General features: G+C 38.6%; 1 protein-coding gene across 2 annotated transcripts in view; it reads right to left on the bottom strand.

The window, feature by feature from the left end:
- Positions 1–2,290: 2,290 nt before the first annotated feature.
- The window catches only part of FAM185A (family with sequence similarity 185 member A), a 43,689-nt gene continuing 25,468 nt past the window's right edge, over positions 2,291–20,511 (bottom strand). For both annotated transcript variants that reach the window (XM_018560430.1, XM_018560431.1), the window contains 4 exons: positions 9,447–9,488; positions 6,232–6,327; positions 4,298–4,432; positions 2,291–2,600 (listed from right to left, as the gene is read on the bottom strand). In XM_018560430.1, coding sequence (XP_018415932.1) covers positions 2,485–2,600; positions 4,298–4,432; positions 6,232–6,327; positions 9,447–9,488 — 389 coding nt within the window. In that variant the 3' untranslated portion in view covers positions 2,291–2,484. The remainder of the gene's footprint in view (positions 2,601–4,297; positions 4,433–6,231; positions 6,328–9,446; positions 9,489–20,511) is intronic.

The raw sequence follows: 20,511 nt of genomic DNA, 5'->3' as shown, positions 1-20,511 counted from the left end.
ATCATCTTCCGTGGAATTATAGCATTTTTTTGATGGTGTAAAAAGAATATCAGGGTATATTTATATCAACTGAACTATAATTGTTTCTGAATGGAACTCCCATACCGTTCGGAAGAAAGCACACCTAATATTCTGTCTGTCCACTTCATCTTCGGTGTCTTTGGAGCACTTTAACACAACATCAGGAGGTGGAGGAAAAAGTGACATTATACAGCAATTTAAGTGGCAAACCATTTATCAAACACAAGGAATCATTGTGTATGAAATATGGAATCCTTTTGAGAAGCCAAAGAATTAGAACACAGTTATATACCCATTAGGTTGGTTAAACAAAACAGGTTGTATACGGGGAAAACCACAACTGGGATATTTCTTTGGATTACAGGTAAAACAAGGAATATTTTTAGAACAGATATTACAAATGTTAATTCAAACAATTAAATATTGGTTGGAATTGTTTCATGAAATATATCCATCCATGTTAACTATGTAGGCAAGGCCAATATCATTTAATCCATTTTTTTTCTGCTATAACTGGGTTTATCCAAATGTATTATCTAGAAAAGTTTAAATCCTGTGATGTTGGTCTGATAAAGGCCTATATTTAAAAGGGAAATTAAGTGCCATAGACCTCACACAGAGAAAGAAGAAAATGACCGGGTACTGTAACAAAACCGGTTACCTCATGTGGGTTTGCATACAGGATTGCTTTGCTATACATGTCTAATAATCCAGTTACGTACTAGATAGTTTGCACTATGCTAAGTAATAATAATACAGTGAAAAAAAAAACACTGGGCTTTTTGATGGTCAGTCTCGTAAACACAAGGCAATGTCCATTAAAGACAATCTTAGCGTAAAGAAAGGTAATTTCAGCTACCATAAAACCTTTCCCTACCATCACATTACATATAGATACAGCGAAACTTCACACAATTTTCCTTCCTCCTCATCTTGTATATTATCTGTTTTTAAGTTTTATAGGGGTAATGATAAAAGACATATGTTTCTAGAGACAGGGGTACAGATATTTAATATTGTGTGTAGCAGTGAAAGATGTTATCGAATGATTCATATAATTCTGTATAATGAGATGTTGTAACGTTAAATCAACAAACCAATGAGACATGTCCGCTAGGCTATGAAATGTTCCCACCTTGCAGCCTGTGTTCAGCAGGGTGGACAATAAAGTTTAATGAAGCCAGGCAAGTAAACAGTGTGCGGTCTACATTTCTTAATTACCCCGATCAAGTTGCCTTTATGTACCCCCCCCCATATCCATCACCACTTGGATCAGCTTTTCAACAAAACGCATATCAACTCTTTAAATCTTTTATTTGATATAACGAATGGAAATAAGGCACAGAACACAGTACAGCTAATTCAGTTTTTATTGTAAAGTGCAGTCTTTTCTAATACAATGCTTATTTCTTACATGGGCATAAGCTGGAAGAAACTTGGTTAGGGAAAGGTTAACCGTTACTCTGACACAGTCTGCACATTCTAATAAAAGAGGGACAGTGTAAAATAATTAGAAAAATGCTTATAAAACAAATACAGGTATCCCACAGGATAGAACGTGGAGATTTGTAATGTCAACATTGGAAATGCTCATTTTATATTAGCTAGCCCAGTGCTGTCCACAATCCTTACATACTTTTACAAGTCGGTACTGACAGACAGCAACCATCTCACTTTTAAATCATTAGACAAAATATTGTGCCCATTTCAAAATCCTGGCTGGTACGAGGCTCTCAAGAACTGACATTGCACAGAATTTATTTTGCTAACATTACAAAGTCCAAGTGGTATTCATTAACATTAGGCAAGGCACGGGTATAATCCATTTTCACAATCTGTGACCTATACATGTGAACAGACACTACATAAAACCACAGCATTGTTCGTCTCTTCAGTTTGGATGTATGCCAATGGCTTTTCTTTCTGGAAGCTACTGACCCCCCATAACACTTTGGTCTCCAGGATTACCATAGAATGTAGGCTTTCCTAGGATAATGCTGATAGAATACCCCCCTGAGCTGCACAAGGAAGACAAGACATGACCATGTAGGTGTTGCAAGGCACAGCGCAGCAGACAATGTCTTGTTAAAGCTGCATTATGATTGTACGAGTACTTGGTAGAATTCCAGCTAACAGTGCCTTCAAACACACACTCCAGTTTAATCTAAAATCACATGTACTTATTCACAGACAAGTACACATGACAATTCCTCATCCATACATAAAACACAGCTGCAACAACTCTGTGTTCTGGTTACTGTATGTGTTCCCTGCATTTGGCATTTTTCTCTTATATTAAGTGATACAAGTACCAACAATACCCACCTTTCCTACAGAATATACAATGGAGAGAGGAAACACCAATTTAAAAATGCTTGTTCAGCATATTACATATTACTTAGTAGTTATGTCAGCTGATAGACCCAGTCAGGCTCCGGTAAGGTCCAATGTTTTGTAGAAATCTCAGGTTGTGCGGAGTTTTAGTGACTGCAGCCAGTCCTGGAGCGTCAAGTACACTGTGCCTCTCCTGGCTTCCGCTACTATCCATCTCTGTGTTTCATTCATTAAATTAATTGTTGCTGAAAATAAACCACAGCGAAAGAATGGATTACTTGATTATGCATGTTATATTGAGTGTCATCAAACAATGTCAAGTGACTGCTTTACTCTCTGCGAAGGGTCTTCCATTTGGATTTCTAATGCTCTGCAATTAGAAGGCTTGCCAGGGAAAGCATTTCAATTCAACAAGCCAGTGCAATGTTTTTAGTTGCCTAAACATTGAAAGCAACATTCAGGTTTGAGTCATAATAACCAGGTTGAAAGTGTGGGTAGGAACTGAATACACTCTGAATGCAAACAAAGATTAACCTGAAAAACCTTTTAAGATGCATACACTTTACTTTCAATAGTCTTTGACAGAGCTAAAGGTTTGGAACGTGCATCAATCATGCAAACAGATTGGTAGTCAGAAGCAGTCATATATGTACCCCTATTACACTAGATGGTTACCAAATTTAAGCACAGGCACTATGCTCAGATATTAGACTCAAAAGCAGGCAAATGATGCAAATCTTTCAGGCGCTCCAAAATTGTTTCAAGTCACATTCGAGTTGGTGATGGGGTTAACAGTGTATGTAAACCTCGAACAATGAAGTTCTTTTATATACAGCCTTTTTGTCTGTTAAAGTGACACTAAACTCAGGAGTTAAATCTTAAAAATGCATTCTAGTACCCTAACTATTAATAATGATGTATCTTATTTGTACATCACTCAGCTGTGGATCCTCAAATCATCTCTGAATTGGTGCGGATACTGTTCATCCTTCTGGAGGGCGGCTAGTTTTGTTCCGTGTTCTGTAAAGTAGTCACCGCTCCAAGCTGGCTCCTGTGATGGACTACAATCTCAATACAAATTAGTAAACTAAACGTGAGATTGTAGTTCATCCTTGGAGCGGCGGCAACTTTACAACACACACAGGGACCATGGGGAACAAAACTGGCCACCCTCCAGAAGGAAGAACAGTGTCGGCATGAATTCAGAGATGATTTGTGGATTTACAGCCGAGTGATACACAAATAATGTACAATATTGTTAATAGTTAAGGTATCTAATGCATTTTTAAGATTTAACTCCTGATTTTAGTGTCACTTTAAATATACCATTGGAAGCATTTTGTTGTAACTGCTCGATAAGAGTAAAACAAACAAAAAAAAGTCTGTTAATCCTGACAGAAATCCATTACTGTCCTGTGAACTCTGCAATGTTATCTCATTCAGTGTTACCAGTCCTGCCCAGTTTACCACTGTGGAGTACAGAATAGACCTTCTATGTTGTGAAGATGAGGAATAGGCAAAATGTTTTGCAGTAGAAAGGAGAGAGGGGAGGTGTCTTGTAGTTGGAACACACTTCCTGTCATAGGGTGACATCAGTTCTCCTCCATTGATATAGAACACTGAGCAAAGGACACTCAAGGACAGAACATGTTACTGGCACAATCACCAGGTGAAAACATATAAATATGCAAAATATGATAATATGCAATAAATTCAATGTTTGTTCTTGGGTTTATATACACTTGAAGCTACTTCTGAATTATCTTGGCATTCACATTGTGTGTGATCCAATTTAGTTCCCCATAAAACTCAAACAAATGAACATGGTCTTCAAGGAAGAAGCCCATATGCCAAAATCAAACAGAAAAAACAAACTGAAATTCGTTCCAATTATAATCAAGGTTATGCAATCACAGGGAAGTAATGTGTGTAGAAAATGTACCTTTTAAAATGGTTTGGCCCTCAGTGGAAGTGTTCTCGATTTCCTGTAATTTAACTTCAGGGCTAACATTCACTCTAGCTCCTGCCAGCTGCAAGTACGCCTCAAGGTTGGCATTTATTTTGACCTTAATACTGCCTGCAAATGGCAATAGAAATAAAAATTAAAGAACAAGATAGACATGACTAGATCAGATAAATGACATTGGCTTTCTTATGACAAACATAAGCAAAGAGTTATCCTTTTACACTTCCTGCAACACATCTATAAAATCCAGCCAGGGAAGCACGTGTACTTTTTCTTCTGCTTTACATATTGCCACCATAAGCAGAAGATACTGTATGTGGTTTCCCATGAGAATGAACACAGTCTCCTGTATTATGAACATGTAACTTTGCACATTCCAAACCAAATGTTCTAGGATATACTGTATGCCTCTACAGCTGTACGTTTTCATTTTTATAAACTTTATTTTCAATAAAAAGCCACCAGCTATCCAATATCATGGATGTAGTCCAGGCTGCAACAGCTCATTTTTGTAGTAAACATTAGAAGTCACATACCAAAAGGCCCCCGATAGGAGATCATATATTATACTAGATCATAGTTGTCTTTCAGTTTTTTTATTAGAATTGGTAGGTTCTCATTGGTCCGTAATAAATAAATGTAATGTGCCTCTCTTGGTCTATTTTTACTGCAATTTTGTTATTGGCAATATAGTAAATAATGTTTACCCACTGAGACTATGAACCAAACCGGGCCTGGGACCCCAGTTACTATCAGATTCAGTCCCAACAGTAGATTTCTAAAGAGACTTTTTTCAAGGGGGTTAGAGCCAGACACTGCAAGGGATGACACCAGAGCTTGCTTACAGCAGAGTGCTCCAGAAGCTGAGCATGAACATCTTGGAAGTCCAGAGTAAACATGGAGGTCCTCGTGGACATGGGGAGACCTTGGCCTCACCCAACAAAGCTGAGGACAACTCCAATAATGAGCACTTAACAACAATATGAGTCCCAGGTTCGGGATTATATAGGTGTCAGTTCCTTCTGGGGATACTGGGTCAATGTCCCCAGAACCACTAGGCGAGTATGGGCTGAGGTCATCCGTGGCCCAGGCAGATGTTGCATTTGCCTAGGCTTAAAGAGAGGCAAGGCCTCAAGTACTCAGACACCGGGGCAGTTGGTGCCAATAAGGGTTTTAGGTAGATGGTGGTGACCAAGTCACTGTAGTAAGGCAGTGGAACCAGAACTGACAACCATATGGTGGCTTAGGAGCAGCAGTGGGATGAATGGCAGAAAAGAGCACGGAGTGCAAGTGCACCACTCTACCAAGCAGACGATGTCAGCACTTGATGCCTTAGCCTAACCAATACCGCAGTAAAAACACATGGCGGTGGAAATTTCAAAAAGGTGTAGAGCAAAGCAAATGGTAAGGTAGCTCCAGGTGCATTAGCATGATCAGCCTTAAGCTGGCCATACACACATAGATTTTTTTTTTGTTAAGCGAGGCAGACCACCTTTATGTACAAACAAATCCTCAGGGACGGACTTACACCTGGGGCTGGGTCATGGCTCGGGACCTAGAACACGGGCATCACAGTACACAAATGTCTGGAAATTGCTACCATGCAAAGCCCAGTGCCCGAAGGTCACAGTCGAGGCTAACCCCACTCATCCGGTCCAACGAGTAGGGATAGCGGTTCTACTCAAAGATAAGACCAGCAGCGGTAGGGAAAGATGACAGATTTGTGTCAAAGTCAAAACAATCTGTAGATTTAGAGATATGGGTAGATAAAGTTATATATAAACTTTTTTTTTTTACTTTCGCCGTAAAAATCATGCTTGTCCTTTCCTTCTCCTGAGCTAATTTAAAAAAAATCAATAAACAGGCTCACAGTAGTGACTAAGTAGGAATGCATTTAAAATTATACTCACCATTGTCAGATTTAAGATGCACCTTGCCAGCTTGACTGATATATACATCTATTGTTCCATCCGTTGTAGAAGCCATCAAACATCCGTCTGAGGAATCTGAAACATACAATAGGTAATTTTTTCAGCAAATTCTGCACTTTGTTCATGTTAACAAATATCCGTCAACTCTTTCCCTCCCACGTTTGACCTCAGCTGGCCAGACAATCCTTGCAATTTTTCACCTTTTTATTTTTAATTGCAGATTTTATAGAATTTGCAAAAGGCCCCCAAACCATACATTTCCTGAAAGCACAGGACTGGTAGAATAAAAAGGTGGTGCTGCTAATTTTGCGCACAAATGTTTATTGAAGATATTGATTTGATAAAGATGCACTAAAATCATCATCAGCACACACAAGAAAGATTTACAGATAAAACTGCACTGAGTTAATAAATAACAAATATTTATACATTTTGAAATTGCCCCTCTTTGCAAAACGGTAAAAAAAACTATAAATGCTAAAAATCTGGAGGTGGCCTAGGTGTTGGGGTAATGCCTGATCTGCAGTGCCATTTGTGCACTTTGTTGGTGTGTGTTGCAATAAAATGACCCATGCAAACCTTTAATAGCAAAGCAGCGTATTACAACGCACGGCAATGCTTTGCCATGGACTGCCACACAGTTAAATTAATGTCACTTCAAAAAGCAAAAAATAAATAAAAATCAAGCACTGCAATGTGGTCTAACATTCCACAGCGCATGTGCATAACGTACACCACATTATGGTACACACTGTTGCACCTGTAATATATGTGGGTGCTGGGGGCACTTTAAAAAAAAAAATGTATAACATTTTTAACTTTTAATAATCCAACTAATTATTTTTACATTACTATCAGGGAGCTTTGGAGAAATATCAGGGATCTAAAACAGACCCCTAACATTTCTCTTTTGAAATAGAGTCCTCAAACTCATTTTCTGCAGCCCCAGCACTAAGTGAACAGGAAGCACTCCGTACAGAGACTTCCTGTTCATTTACAGACTGAGGCAATAGTAAACATTCAGTTATAAATGGACAGGAAGTTGTCCGTGCATTCATAAACTGGGTGAGAAAGTGTTTACTATTTTACCAGTCACGAATGAACCGGAAGCTATGTGTAGCACTTCCTTTTCAATCATAACTGGGGACATAATAAACACTTAGCCCTCGTTCACACCTGAACGTTTTTGTAGCGCGTTCTACGCTCGACGAACGCTCTACAAAACGCTCAAAAATATAAATCCCATTGTATTCAATGGTCTCGTTCCCACCTTGGCGTATTTCCGCCCGTCCCTAACGCGTTTCCATTGGGATACAGCCAAGTAGCCTTCAGAAACGCGCGAATCGCGGTTAAAAAAAACGCGCGACAGACGCGCATATGCAATACGCCTAGGTGTGAACGAGACCTTACTATCTCCTCAGTTATGAATAAACAGCGGAGTGATCAGTGTTCAGTACAGGGAAGGATCAGCAAATATTTCTCATATGCCATTTCTAAGCTCGGTATCCTGAAGTGGGACCCTTCTGTGATAAGCTCATGGTCGCTTCATACTGGTAGAATAAAAAGGTGGTGCTGCTAATTTTGCGCACAAATGTTTATTGAAGATATTGATTTGATAAAGATGCACTAAAATCATCATCAGCACACACAAGAAAGATTTACAGATAAAACTGCACTGAGTTAATAAATAACAAATATTTATACATTTTGAAATTGCCCCTCTTTGCAAAACGGTAAAAAAAACTATAAATGCTAAAAATCTGGAGGTGGCCTAGGTGTTGGGGTAATGCCTGATCTGCAGTGCCATTTGTGCACTTTGTTGGTGTGTGTTGCAATAAAATGACCCATGCAAACCTTTAATAGCAAAGCAGCGTATTACAACGCACGGCAATGCTTTGCCATGGACTGCCACACAGTTAAATTAATGTCACTTCAAAAAGCAAAAAATAAATAAAAATCAAGCACTGCAATGTGGTCTAACATTCCACAGCGCATGTGCATAACGTACACCACATTATGGTACACACTGTTGCACCTGTAATATATGTGGGTGCTGGGGGCACTTTAAAAAAAAAAATGTATAACATTTTTAACTTTTAATAATCCAACTAATTATTTTTACATTACTATCAGGGAGCTTTGGAGAAATATCAGGGATCTAAAACAGACCCCTAACATTTCTCTTTTGAAATAGAGTCCTCAAACTCATTTTCTGCAGCCCCAGCACTAAGTGAACAGGAAGCACTCCGTACAGAGACTTCCTGTTCATTTACAGACTGAGGCAATAGTAAACATTCAGTTATAAATGGACAGGAAGTTGTCCGTGCATTCATAAACTGGGTGAGAAAGTGTTTACTATTTTACCAGTCACGAATGAACCGGAAGCTATGTGTAGCACTTCCTTTTCAATCATAACTGGGGACATAATAAACACTTAGCCCTCGTTCACACCTGAACGTTTTTGTAGCGCGTTCTACGCTCGACGAACGCTCTACAAAACGCTCAAAAATATAAATCCCATTGTATTCAATGGTCTCGTTCCCACCTTGGCGTATTTCCGCCCGTCCCTAACGCGTTTCCATTGGGATACAGCCAAGTAGCCTTCAGAAACGCGCGAATCGCGGTTAAAAAAAACGCGCGACAGACGCGCATATGCAATACGCCTAGGTGTGAACGAGACCTTACTATCTCCTCAGTTATGAATAAACAGCGGAGTGATCAGTGTTCAGTACAGGGAAGGATCAGCAAATATTTCTCATATGCCATTTCTAAGCTCGGTATCCTGAAGTGGGACCCTTCTGTGATAAGCTCATGGTCGCTTCAGAAGGTTGATGCAAGGCATACTGAACTGGCCAGCTGAGAACATTTTTGTTCTGCCGTATGCTGGCAGGGAAATGGATAGAGGACACTGCTCATTGTATTCCACTATAAAATCTATGCCAAACATATTCCACCAAAATATGTGCCAGAAGTGGTGGGCAAACTGGAGAGGTGGAACCAGGAATCTGGCACACTCAAAAGTGTTGAAAATTCTACCAATGACTTTATTCAATAAATAGGTGGTATACATTTCTCAGAAGCCATGAACACATCTATCTATTGCAAGCCAACACAGAACACCCCATGTATGTGTAGTACACAATTAATCTACTAAAATCATTTTTACCCGACAGTAAAATGAGTCAAATGCATACCTACTGTAATATTTCCTCGTTCTGTATGAAGTTTTGTATCACCTACAAAAAAAAATCAAAAATCAAAATAAGCATGAAGAAGCATAAGAAGATTGACATTTATGGAATTCATTATATTGCCTATGTGGCCTATTGTAGCTGGTGAATACTATGTAAACTGCTGATTGTTTCATCTTTGAAAACCCAATAAATACTGGGTTAAAAAAAAAGATTAAAGGCATACTTAAAAGTTTTGAAGTTTTAGCATTTGAGAGTTGAATGGCAGGTGATGGGGCTTGATAAAAAGCAGAAAAGAAGAGGCTTGCCACTCTCAGAGAAGAGATGATGTCCATTCTTCTAGGAAATTAACAATAAACAACTGGAGCATGATGTGAGTGGAAGTGCTGTTTTGCCAGAGTCCTATCTCCTAAAGGCAGCAGCATAACCCTATATACCCAAATTGTCATTCTGTGGCCCTTAGGAAAATAGTTTTATATGAAAAGTCTTACATGACTGACCATCAAAAGTGTTCAAATGGGGCATGTATGACCTTACACAGTCAGCTAAATAAAATAAAACAATGAAGCTTGCTTCAACGCTTAGTTGGTCTGAAGGACCAATATGAACATGGAGATAAAACTGAAGAGATGCTCTAAGCATCTGCATATTCCGCTAGACTGTTTATGGACATAGTTGCATAAAGTGGTTTCTGAAAAGGCATCACTGTCTAAAAACAAAAACAAGTCTTAAATTAACTTGCAGTATACTGTAAACATATGTTATCTAACAGTATGAAGTCTTTTTGCAAGGCTACTCTAGGATTTCTAAAATGAGACACAGCTGACAATCATCTAAGGAGCACTTATGCTCTTCCTCCCCTGTCACAAGCGGATGTCTACACCTTTTACAATGACTCTGGCTTTCAGGCAGTAGTCCAAAAGCCATTTTGAAAATTGTCTACACCTTTTACAATGACTCTGGCTTTCAGGCAGTAGTCCAAAAGCCATTTAAAAAAATCTGCCAAAAGGAAAAAAAAAAAAAAAACACAAAAAAATCAAGCCATAACAGAGTTAAATGTTATTTATTTGCACTTTTGAAAACAATTTACTGAGCACAAACTAAAGAAAATGTGATCTACCACTTCAACCGTGGCCAATAAAACTAATTGATGGAATTATGGCCAAATATTTATGTAATCTTAAAGTTGATTTGTGAGGAAGTGAAATTAGTCATCCTCCAGCATGGTGTCTTCTCTATGGGAGTATTACAGCACCAAAAAGTAATAAAATGGTTTGATGAGCATTTACACAGCTTAACAAAGAAGCAAATGCATCTTTCACAAGACAGTTACATGGCAAATGAAGAGCAGGGAAATAAAGGTTTGGAATGAAAAGTTCATCTTCAGCTGAGGATGAAATTGCTGAGGGAATACTGTAGAAAAGACTGAGAAGGTTTGGATATTTAGGGCTGCAACATGATATACAACTGGTTAACTGACATTTTAATACACATCCGTTTAAAAAAGATTTTGCGTTGGAGGCTAGAAACATTAAGGATTAAAGCTCAGCTACTTTTTTTTTTTAGTGACATAGAATATAGTTTTAAGGGGCATCTCTTGTCAGACTGCAGGTTTAAAGTGACTAAAACCTTTACAGGAGGTACACACTTGCTTACTAAATTTACTTTATTTTTTAAAACTGCCCCATTTCATTTATATTTGCCTAGTCTCATACGCTCCCACTCGTGAGTTGAGTTGTATGTATCCATTAAAGCATACAGCGCTCATCAAGCCACGCCCCACCCCAGCCTCCTTCAAGCACTGTGACAGGCAGCAGCAGCAACCTATTGCTCCCCTATCTTGAGTGCCCTCAGTACCTTCTTCTACAAACCCCTATAACATGGAAGTTCAGGGATATGGCACAGACCATCTTGGACTCACTGTTGGTGGGGGACAAGGAAAGCTACTGGGGCATTTTTTACCTTAATGCAAGGGAATATGCTCTATTTTTTTAATTCAGCCCGCGGGTTGAAGGAAAAAAATAGAACAGTGTATGGCCAGTATAAGATAATCAGTGCAAGAAGAGAAAGAACAACTGAAGCAGGTTGCTAAAGATAAGAAAGAAGAGACTCCAAGAAAGATTATAAGAGAGAAAAGGTCCTCTCATTCCTGTTGTGTCCTGCCTCTTCAGGGTAGGATGACTCCATTAACCTTGGTTCTCCCTTTTGTGACACAAAGGAAAACTTATTTGAACAAAGGGTTCTCTATGTGGTGTGAGCAAAGATTTAAGGCATGCTTTAGCCATAGCTGTTAAATCTGAAAATCATATGGATGTCTTCAAGTATATTCAGGCTTCAATTCTACCTGGAGGGTGAAGCCACCGCACAATCCTCCCGTCAGGTCATTATCTGCTATGGCTACACAGCTGCTGACTGCACACAGCTGGATAACTGGATAACTAAAAAACACAGAATGTTTTCGCTCTCTTCTCCTCCCCAAGGAAGGTTTCTATAATGAAATTCCATGGCTTGTATTCCTTTTAGTCTGAGTAGGAAAATAAGAAAAAAAATAAAAAAACGAAACTTCTATGTTCACGGCTGCAGGATTATCAAGAGTTGTTTGTGGGTGGAAGCAAATGCCTTCCAAACAAAGGAAAAGAATCTTAAAACAATTGAAAACAGGAAAAGCAGTAATAAATAAAAAATTGGTCTCTTGAATCATTACTTGAATATCTGAAAAGGTGAAAGTTTTATACAGATCTGCAGGGATGGAATATTGGTCACTACAAATGACCAATCATTCAAAAAACAAAAACAATGAAGGGATGAAAAATCTAGGCCCATAATGGATGAACAGGGGAGGTTAGCTATCAGTGACAGGGAGAAAATGAATGTGTTAAACATATTCTTTTCTATGTGGATAGGGACCAGGGCATCAGCTGCAGAAATAACAAAAACGTTTTAATGCATCTCAGTGGCTGTCAGAAAGCAGAGTAGTACAGAGGCTAGAAAGAATAAATGTAAACAAATCCCCAGGACCTGATGGGTTACATTCGAGGGTATTCAAGGAACTAAGCCAGGACATAGCCAGACCACTGTACATAATCTTTATTGACACTCTGACAGGTATGGTACCGGCTGATCGGTGAAAAGGGAATGTGATACCAATATACAAAAATGGGAAACGAGGTACACCGGGTGACTATAGGCCAGTAAGCTTAACATCAACATTGTGCAAAATATTCAAAGGAATAATAAAGACCTACATGCAGGAATTTGCAAATAAAATTGGTATCATAAGTAGTAAACAATATGGCTTTATGAAGGACCGTTCATGTCAGTCCAATCTAACATTTTATGAGGAAGTCAGTATTAATTTAGACAGAGGAATACCAGTAGACAAGATGTATCTGGACTTTGCTAAAGCATTCGGTACAGTACCCCACAAATGTTTAATTCAAAAACTAAGGTCTAATGGTTTGGATGAAATTGTATGCACATGGGTGGAAAACTGGCTGCAAGAACGGATCCAGAAGGGTAGTAATAAATGGGTCATTTTCTAATTGGGCAAAGGTTTCCGAGTGGGGTGCCCCAGGGTTCAGTCCTGGGACCGATCTGGTTTATTTTATTCATTAACGAAACAATGAACAGTTTGAACAATAAACAGTTTGATTTCAGTTTTTGCGGATGAAACTAAACTGTGTAGGGCAGTAAATTCCAAAACAGGAGATTTATTCACTTCAACAAGACCTAGATAAAATTGACCCTCTTGGGGGATGCTACATTATGAAAGTCTAACATGGAAAAAGACCTGGGGTTGCTCATAGATCACAGATTTGGCAATAGTATGCAATGCCAAGCAGTGGCCAGCAAACAGGATACTGTCCTGTATTAAAAGAGGGATTGTCGCAACGGATAAAAGAGTAATACTTCCACTTAATAAATCACTGGTTCGGCCTCAACTTGAGTATGCGGTGCAATTTTGGTCGCCAAACCCTCAGGAAAGACATCCTCGAGCTTAAGAGAGTTCAGATAAAAGCTACAAAATTAATGAAAGGGATATAAGGCCTGGGTTATGAAGATCACCTTCAGCAATTAAACGTATTCACCTTAGAAAAGAGGTGATTAAGAGGGGACCTTATTGCGGTCTTCAAAATCATCAATGGGGACCACAATATTCGGGACAAGTTGTTTACACCGAGAACTGTATTGAGAACACAAGGACACAATCGGTTAGAAGAGAGAGGGTTCAATCCCAGACTGCGACTGTGCGCATAATAAAAATGTGTAATTCCGTTCCACAGGCAGAAGTTTCCACTGATAGCATTGATAAATTCAAGAAACGTCTAAATGAGTACAGGATGGACCTTTGTCTTTGTTCAACCTCACCTATCATGTTACTATGTATAGGATGCCTGCACATACCACAAGTGTTTAAATATCTTTTTATGTTTTATAAAGTAGTGTGGAACTATGACCTACCATTAAAAATACAGTGCGTTTGGACTTACAGTTTCCTGTGGACAAGTGCTCTAAACATGATGCTAATCAAACTCTCTAGCCATCAAAAAAAAAAAGTCTTGTTCTAGTGTTGGTCAAGACAGCATATTTATACCTTGAAAAGTACCTAATAAATACAAGCAGACATTGAAACACAAGTAAAAAGCTAAACAAAAGTTTAAACTATATAAATTGAACAACTTCCTGCCCACAGTAAACGTTGTTAACATTTCCAGCACAATGCCCTAAGCTAGGGATAAAACATCCTTCTCTTTAAGAGCCAGCAGCACACATGTTTAACAGCTGCTGGTCCTCAATGACAGTTGGAAAACAATCCGAATGGGTTCTGATCATGTAATCACCAGGTTAGCGCTGACCCAGTGATTACATGCAGGTTGATTAAAATCAGTCTTCAGGTTGCCATACACTCTACAACCATCGCAAGACTTTAGTCTTGCGATGGTTGTACAGGGATTAAAAAAAACATACGATCTGCCTATCTTGGACAGGCAGATCGCACTCTCGATCATCGCAAGCCCGCCCCCTGAGGGGCGGGCTTCCGATGACCGCAATGCTGAACGGGCAGTGTGCGCGTGCGCACACCGGCCCGTTCGGCATTTGTCTTCCGAGCACCGTTCTAACCAGCCGAGAATCGTACGATTCCCGGCTGGTTTTCGAACATGCTGGTTCGACAGAAGACGTGCGACCGTACAGTAGAAACGGTCGCACGTCTCCGTTCACACTGCTCGATTATCGTACGAAAAACCGATCGCATACGATTATCGTACGATAATCGTGCAGTGTATGGGCACCTTTAAGCCTGCGGAAGAACACTGCCATTTTCAGGCTACAGTGCTAAACTGTGGTGTCATCTATGTAATATTGTAACTTTCAGATGCAGTTACATTATTAAAAAAAAGGGTATTTTTTTTCTTAAAACAATATACCAAATTCAGCATTATATGTCCTTTATGTATGCAAATAGTCAGAGTTATTGCGTTAACAAACACTGCAAAATTTGGCCTGGGCATTAAATGTCTTCTGGTCACGTAAAGGTTAAAACATGTCATTAGCATAAACAAATTCACTAATGCTGCAGTACTTTGCGGATTAAACCTTAAAGTGCATTTACAGTTTCAGCCAAAGTTGAGAAACCCCCACTGACTGGTTATGTGTTTCCTGTCGGGTATTTATTGCGGTCGTTGTCCCTGTTAGAGAGACTTACTCTAATTTCCCTCATCACTAATGTTAATGGGAATCACAGCGAGGGTGAATTCAACATTTTAAGTTACCACCAGAACATAAAAAAGGGAAAATCTATTGGGTACACTTATACCAGTGACAATTGTCTAAGAGAGGATATTCCTCACACTGGAAATATATTCTCCAATTTCCTGTTGAGTTTACAGGACAGAAAGTTAAGGAAAAGCATATTATTGAGTCACAGAAGGACAGAAAAAGAATTTATCCCTCCACTACTTTATCCACAATGAAGAACAAATATTTGGCTTTAGCCCTGTGTGTTATACTGACCCACTGGCTTAAATACGTTCTATATCATGGACATGCAAAAATTATGAAGGTCAGAAGTCATTATCTGCGTACTTGTTCTAGTCAGACTCAAGAAGTATTGAGAAATAGGGGTTAGCATGATAAGGTCATAAGATGATCATAATAAGGTCAATTAAAACAGCCTCCATCTCCCAAATGGCGACACTGACAGCAATAAGCTCACAAAAGTTCTAAGCTTTTCCCACTCTTGAAAATAATAACTTAAAAAAAACAACGTTTTGTCTGGTGTCGGGCTTTCACGCACTTTTTCTGCTCATGTCCACCTTCCTGATTCCACCTGCAGCATCCACAAAAGTTCTAGGTACAACCATGAAGTTCAACCAAAAGTTCAAAGTACAACCATAGCTTAATGATGAGAGCCTATCTGCTGCTAAGCACAACCTCAACCACTATGTGAGAGCAATGAATACTACACAGTGGGAAGGGGGAACAAGAGTAGGTTCACATTAACCCCATACCCAGAAGTAGCAGGATTTTTGCAGTGGCTGCGTCAGGGGAAGGGGAAGACAAGTTAAGGTATTGGGCAGTGCCTGCTACACACAGGGAAGAGGTGAGGGAATTTAATACATTAGGAGGTACAAATTTAATTTGTGCATGCTGCAGGGTCTAACGAATACTTCTCGAGGTGACAGAAGGCTGATATTAAACACATGAATGTACTGATGTTAGTTGTATATAAAAATACATTTAGCGCTTGTGTTTGTTGTGTACAGGTAGTGGGGGGTGGTGCCTTGCATTATTCTAACACAAGGATTGCAGAGACAGTTTTTAGTACAGTTGTTTATCTATCAGGACATTATTATTTGTAAAGTATGTGGTGTAGAGAACATCTTAACAAATGGAGCAAAGGTCTCATTGTATCCAGATTTCTCTTTGGAAGATCAAAAAGGACCAAGTTTCAGGAAATCAAAAACGGCTGCTTAAGTTAAAATTGCCATATGCTATATTTTACCTGGCAAGACTGAGAATTGTTGCTAGGGGGAAAATCCATATTTTTTATATACCAGCGGATGCAACTTTGTGGTCTGGTAGATATAGAAATCATTTTTCTCATTTCTTTTTCTCTATGAGATTTATGAGTATGAGACATAAACATGCAAAGTAGAGACAAGTTAATTATTGGAAAAAGTAACATCAACTCTGTGTATATATTCACCACTCAGCATAGGGAAATTTAAATACATTTCAAAACATCTGGTCAGAATGGCTTCAGACACTTTCTTTGGAACCAAATAATGCAATCGTAGGATTTATATTATGAATTTATGGTATGTAGGTATAACTTACTTTGGAAGGACGAGGGAAAAGAGAAAGGACATTTATTTACTTTTAAAAGAGTGCTATTTGTATTTTTTTGTTTGCTACGGGATGTTTTTTCTCTATTTGTGTACTCTGTAAAAATAAAATACATTTTAATTAAAAAAAGATGGAAAAAAAAGCTGACAGTTTTTTGTCAAAAGCACTCCACGCTGCAAAAAACAAAATATACTTTATATTGTGCCCCTGATGACATGGTGTCAGACAGCCCTCTTGAAAGAAAACTTTCAGTTGTCAATGTGCTCCCCACTTAACATTGTGTCACAAAGCTACTCTGAAAAAATCCCGGGCAGAGTAGGGGTAGAGCAAATAGTCACTCTTACTTCCAGTATTTTCATTTTAATATAAACTGTGGGATGAGATGCAAGAAGGGAATTTTCACTGATCATCAATAATATAAACAGGGGCATTTACACTGACCCCTAATGTAAGAGAGGCATTTACACAAACCACCAATATAATGGGGGGTAGTCTACACTGACCTCAAGTGTAATGGGGGGAAGATTCCACATTGACCATCAATATAAAGGGCATTTTATTAGGAGTGACTGTTCTACACTTTAGGCAGTGCTATTTGTTCCATAATCAACTGCTGCACCTTACCTGCTCAGGTACAGTGGATTCTGTACACTGTGCTGCATGTTACATAATCTAGGCCACTGCACTCTACACATCTTACTACAGACCGCTGCGCACTTTACACTGTTTTATATGTTGCATACAGTGAACAACTGCATTGCGTTTTTTGCTTTATATGTGTAAATGACTGCAATCTATACATTTTGTTATACACTACTTTAAACAGCAGCACTTTGTACACTATGCTTTATGTTACAATCCCCACACTGCTGTACACCCATGTCACTAGGAATTTTACTATGAATGTGAAATGTCACCCTGTTCACTAAACAAGCACACTTTTGCTAGTGCTTTATACAAATAAATACAAAATAACAGTAATAATTTAAAAGAGCTTTAAACTACACAGATGGATCTGTTCAGCATGCATTACCTCTTGTCCTAATCCCATCATTGTATGACAGTTTTCCTAAAGCTTTACCATCCAAGGGTATATACAACTAAAAGATTGAGAACAGATGAGGACATTAACCAAAAATTTATTATGTGCCTCACAAAATGGAAGGCAATTAACAGGAGACTCCAACATCAATAAACTATAAAATATGAAATTACAATAATTAGGGCTGATGCCTACAAAATGTCTCTAAAGACACATGAGATTTTCAAAAGGAGGAGTGCACATTATCATCTAATTTTAATCCACTTTCTTCAAGTCTAAACTATTAAACCATTTACCTAACTTGAACTTTGTTTGGTAGGCCCTTGCACTACGTAGTTGCCATAAAAACCAAAGCAACCATTGTAATGTTTGTGGCCCTTTAGGAACAATGTTATTGGTATTACTGGGCAATACAGATAAGTCTTACAGTATGCTATTATTGTAATGTCATGATTTCAATTAGAGATCTGTTCCTAAAAAATGTATGACTGCATAAAAAAAAAAAAAACCACAGGCCTATCCATAGATCTTTATCTAAATAAATCTACTTTGCTACCAGCTAGAACATCAGGTCTACAAGATAATCTGCATACAGATTTCAATGTTAAATTTTGTTAAAAAATAAATTTGGATATCAACTTTGTTTGTTAGTCTTGGAACACCTGATAATATACAGTGCCTCCCAAAACCTTGCCAGATTCTGTGTCACCAAGCCCATGTGTTAGCTAAGTCAAGCACTACAGAAAATGGGAAAGTTTGGGCTCCTGTCAGAGCATATGTGTAAAGGCTTGTAGTTTTTCTATGGCGTTACATTAAGTTGCCATTTTAGATACAGTGTTGTGCGCAGTCCTTTAACGAAATCACAAGCAACCACTGATCACATTACAATCACAACCCCTAATCACATTACAATGAAATATAGGTACACGTCCCCTTGAAAGCACACAAGGATTGTGAGCCAAGTATAAAAAAGTCATTCTTGCCTTGAGCTGAGTCACCGTAGTATTTTGCTTAAAATAAGACCTGTTGTGACGGTTTTCCAAATAATAAAGGAAAAAGCCAGGAACACGCCGTTCAGAGGAAGAAATGTTATGAGATTTGCTAATGCACTATACTTTGACAAAACATTTCAGACTGGACAAACGTTAGAATGATAACATTTTCATACTACAAATTAAACTGGCTTTTAGTATGCAACTTTTTAACAGCATTTCGGCAGAGATGAAACATTGAAGCCAAATCCATATTTATGCTGTATCTGTATTTAATTATTATTTAGTGTTCCAGAGCTTTGGAAAGCTTAAGAAATGGAGGAAGATCGTTAAAGGTGTGTATACCCATATAGAGCATATAATTCGTGATTAGGAACTATAAGCACAGAAAGATGGCATCTGCTACTACTAAGAAAATGTTCACATTAGCATGTTAAGGCTGCCAGGCCATCACTTTGGTCATGGCTTTAATACTGTAGCCAATGGATCATTGACAAAGAACAAGTGCAGAAGCGGAGTTCTATATTTTATAAACGTACCATCTGCCTGCTTGTTCCAGAACAGTGACTTGCTTGGTAGTGAATGTGATAACATAATGACATAATCACACTTTAAAGTGAGTCATCTCTCCTCTTTCTATCCTCATAGGTCTATGGATCATCTAAGAAGGCGTAAATTAATTTAATTTAAGGCTTAGATAGAGCAGGGAAGAATCAGAACCTCTGTCACATGTCCCACTGGGAAGATCTTAACTCACTTCCTGTCAGCTTGCCACAAAGACCTTTACAGGGGCAGGAAATAAGAGGAAGCCTTCTTAGTGGGTACACAGACAGAAAATAGCCTGACAGATGCCGCCGCCCCCACCCTCAAAAAATGTATAGTTAGTGCTGTTTGTGTCACATACTGTACACTGTGCACAAGTTAGCACTTTTATTTACAAAATGTGGAAGCCAGGCATCTCCAGCTCTCTTTCTTTTCAATTTGTGATGTTTAAGTGTAAAAATTGAATAGATAAAAAAATGATCAGAACAACCTCCAGTAGAGGAGGAAGACAGCAGAGACAAAAGAGAGGGAAGGAACAGGAAAAGACATGGGGCAACTGCACATCACACATACCCTGCGTAGGGACAAGGAGGTGAGAGCAACAGAAGGTAAGTGGGAAAAAGAGAACACAAGGGGCAGGGCCAAAAGTGTCCCAATCAGTCATTCACCCCCTACCACGTGTATATATTTGATTTTGTTATTATGGTCAGACCAATAACATTTTAAAACTTTTTTAGCTCGGTAAACATTACATATAACATAGGGATTGCAATTTCTCTTTGAGTAATGGATTTAGTAGATAGATTACACTACCAAACTTACCAGTCACAGAGCATTTTACAACTTATAATGTAAACAATGAGAATGCCATTCCAGCTACATAAGCCACTGAAAACTGAGACTCTGCTTTGTCATTTGATGGTTAGTGTATTCTATTGCCAGGTTCATAAACTTCTCAAGTGATATTTTTCAGCTCCTTTGTTGCTTTTGTTTGCACTCACATTGTTGAATTGTACGTGGAAAGAAAGGAACTGCAAAATTAAAATTAAAATTCAGAGATTGCTTTCCAAACCCTCCCCAACTGCTTCACAAACTCACATCAGAAGCAAGACCTTATAAGAAAAAAAAAAAAAAAAAAAAAAAA

This window comes from Nanorana parkeri, unplaced genomic scaffold, assembly GCF_000935625.1.
Source record: "Nanorana parkeri isolate BGI_ZX_2015 unplaced genomic scaffold, ASM93562v1 scaffold454, whole genome shotgun sequence".
NCBI classification, from domain to species: Eukaryota; Metazoa; Chordata; class Amphibia; order Anura; family Dicroglossidae; genus Nanorana; species Nanorana parkeri.
Note: the sequence above shows the minus strand (reverse complement) of the source record. Positions and strands in the feature narration are given on the sequence as shown.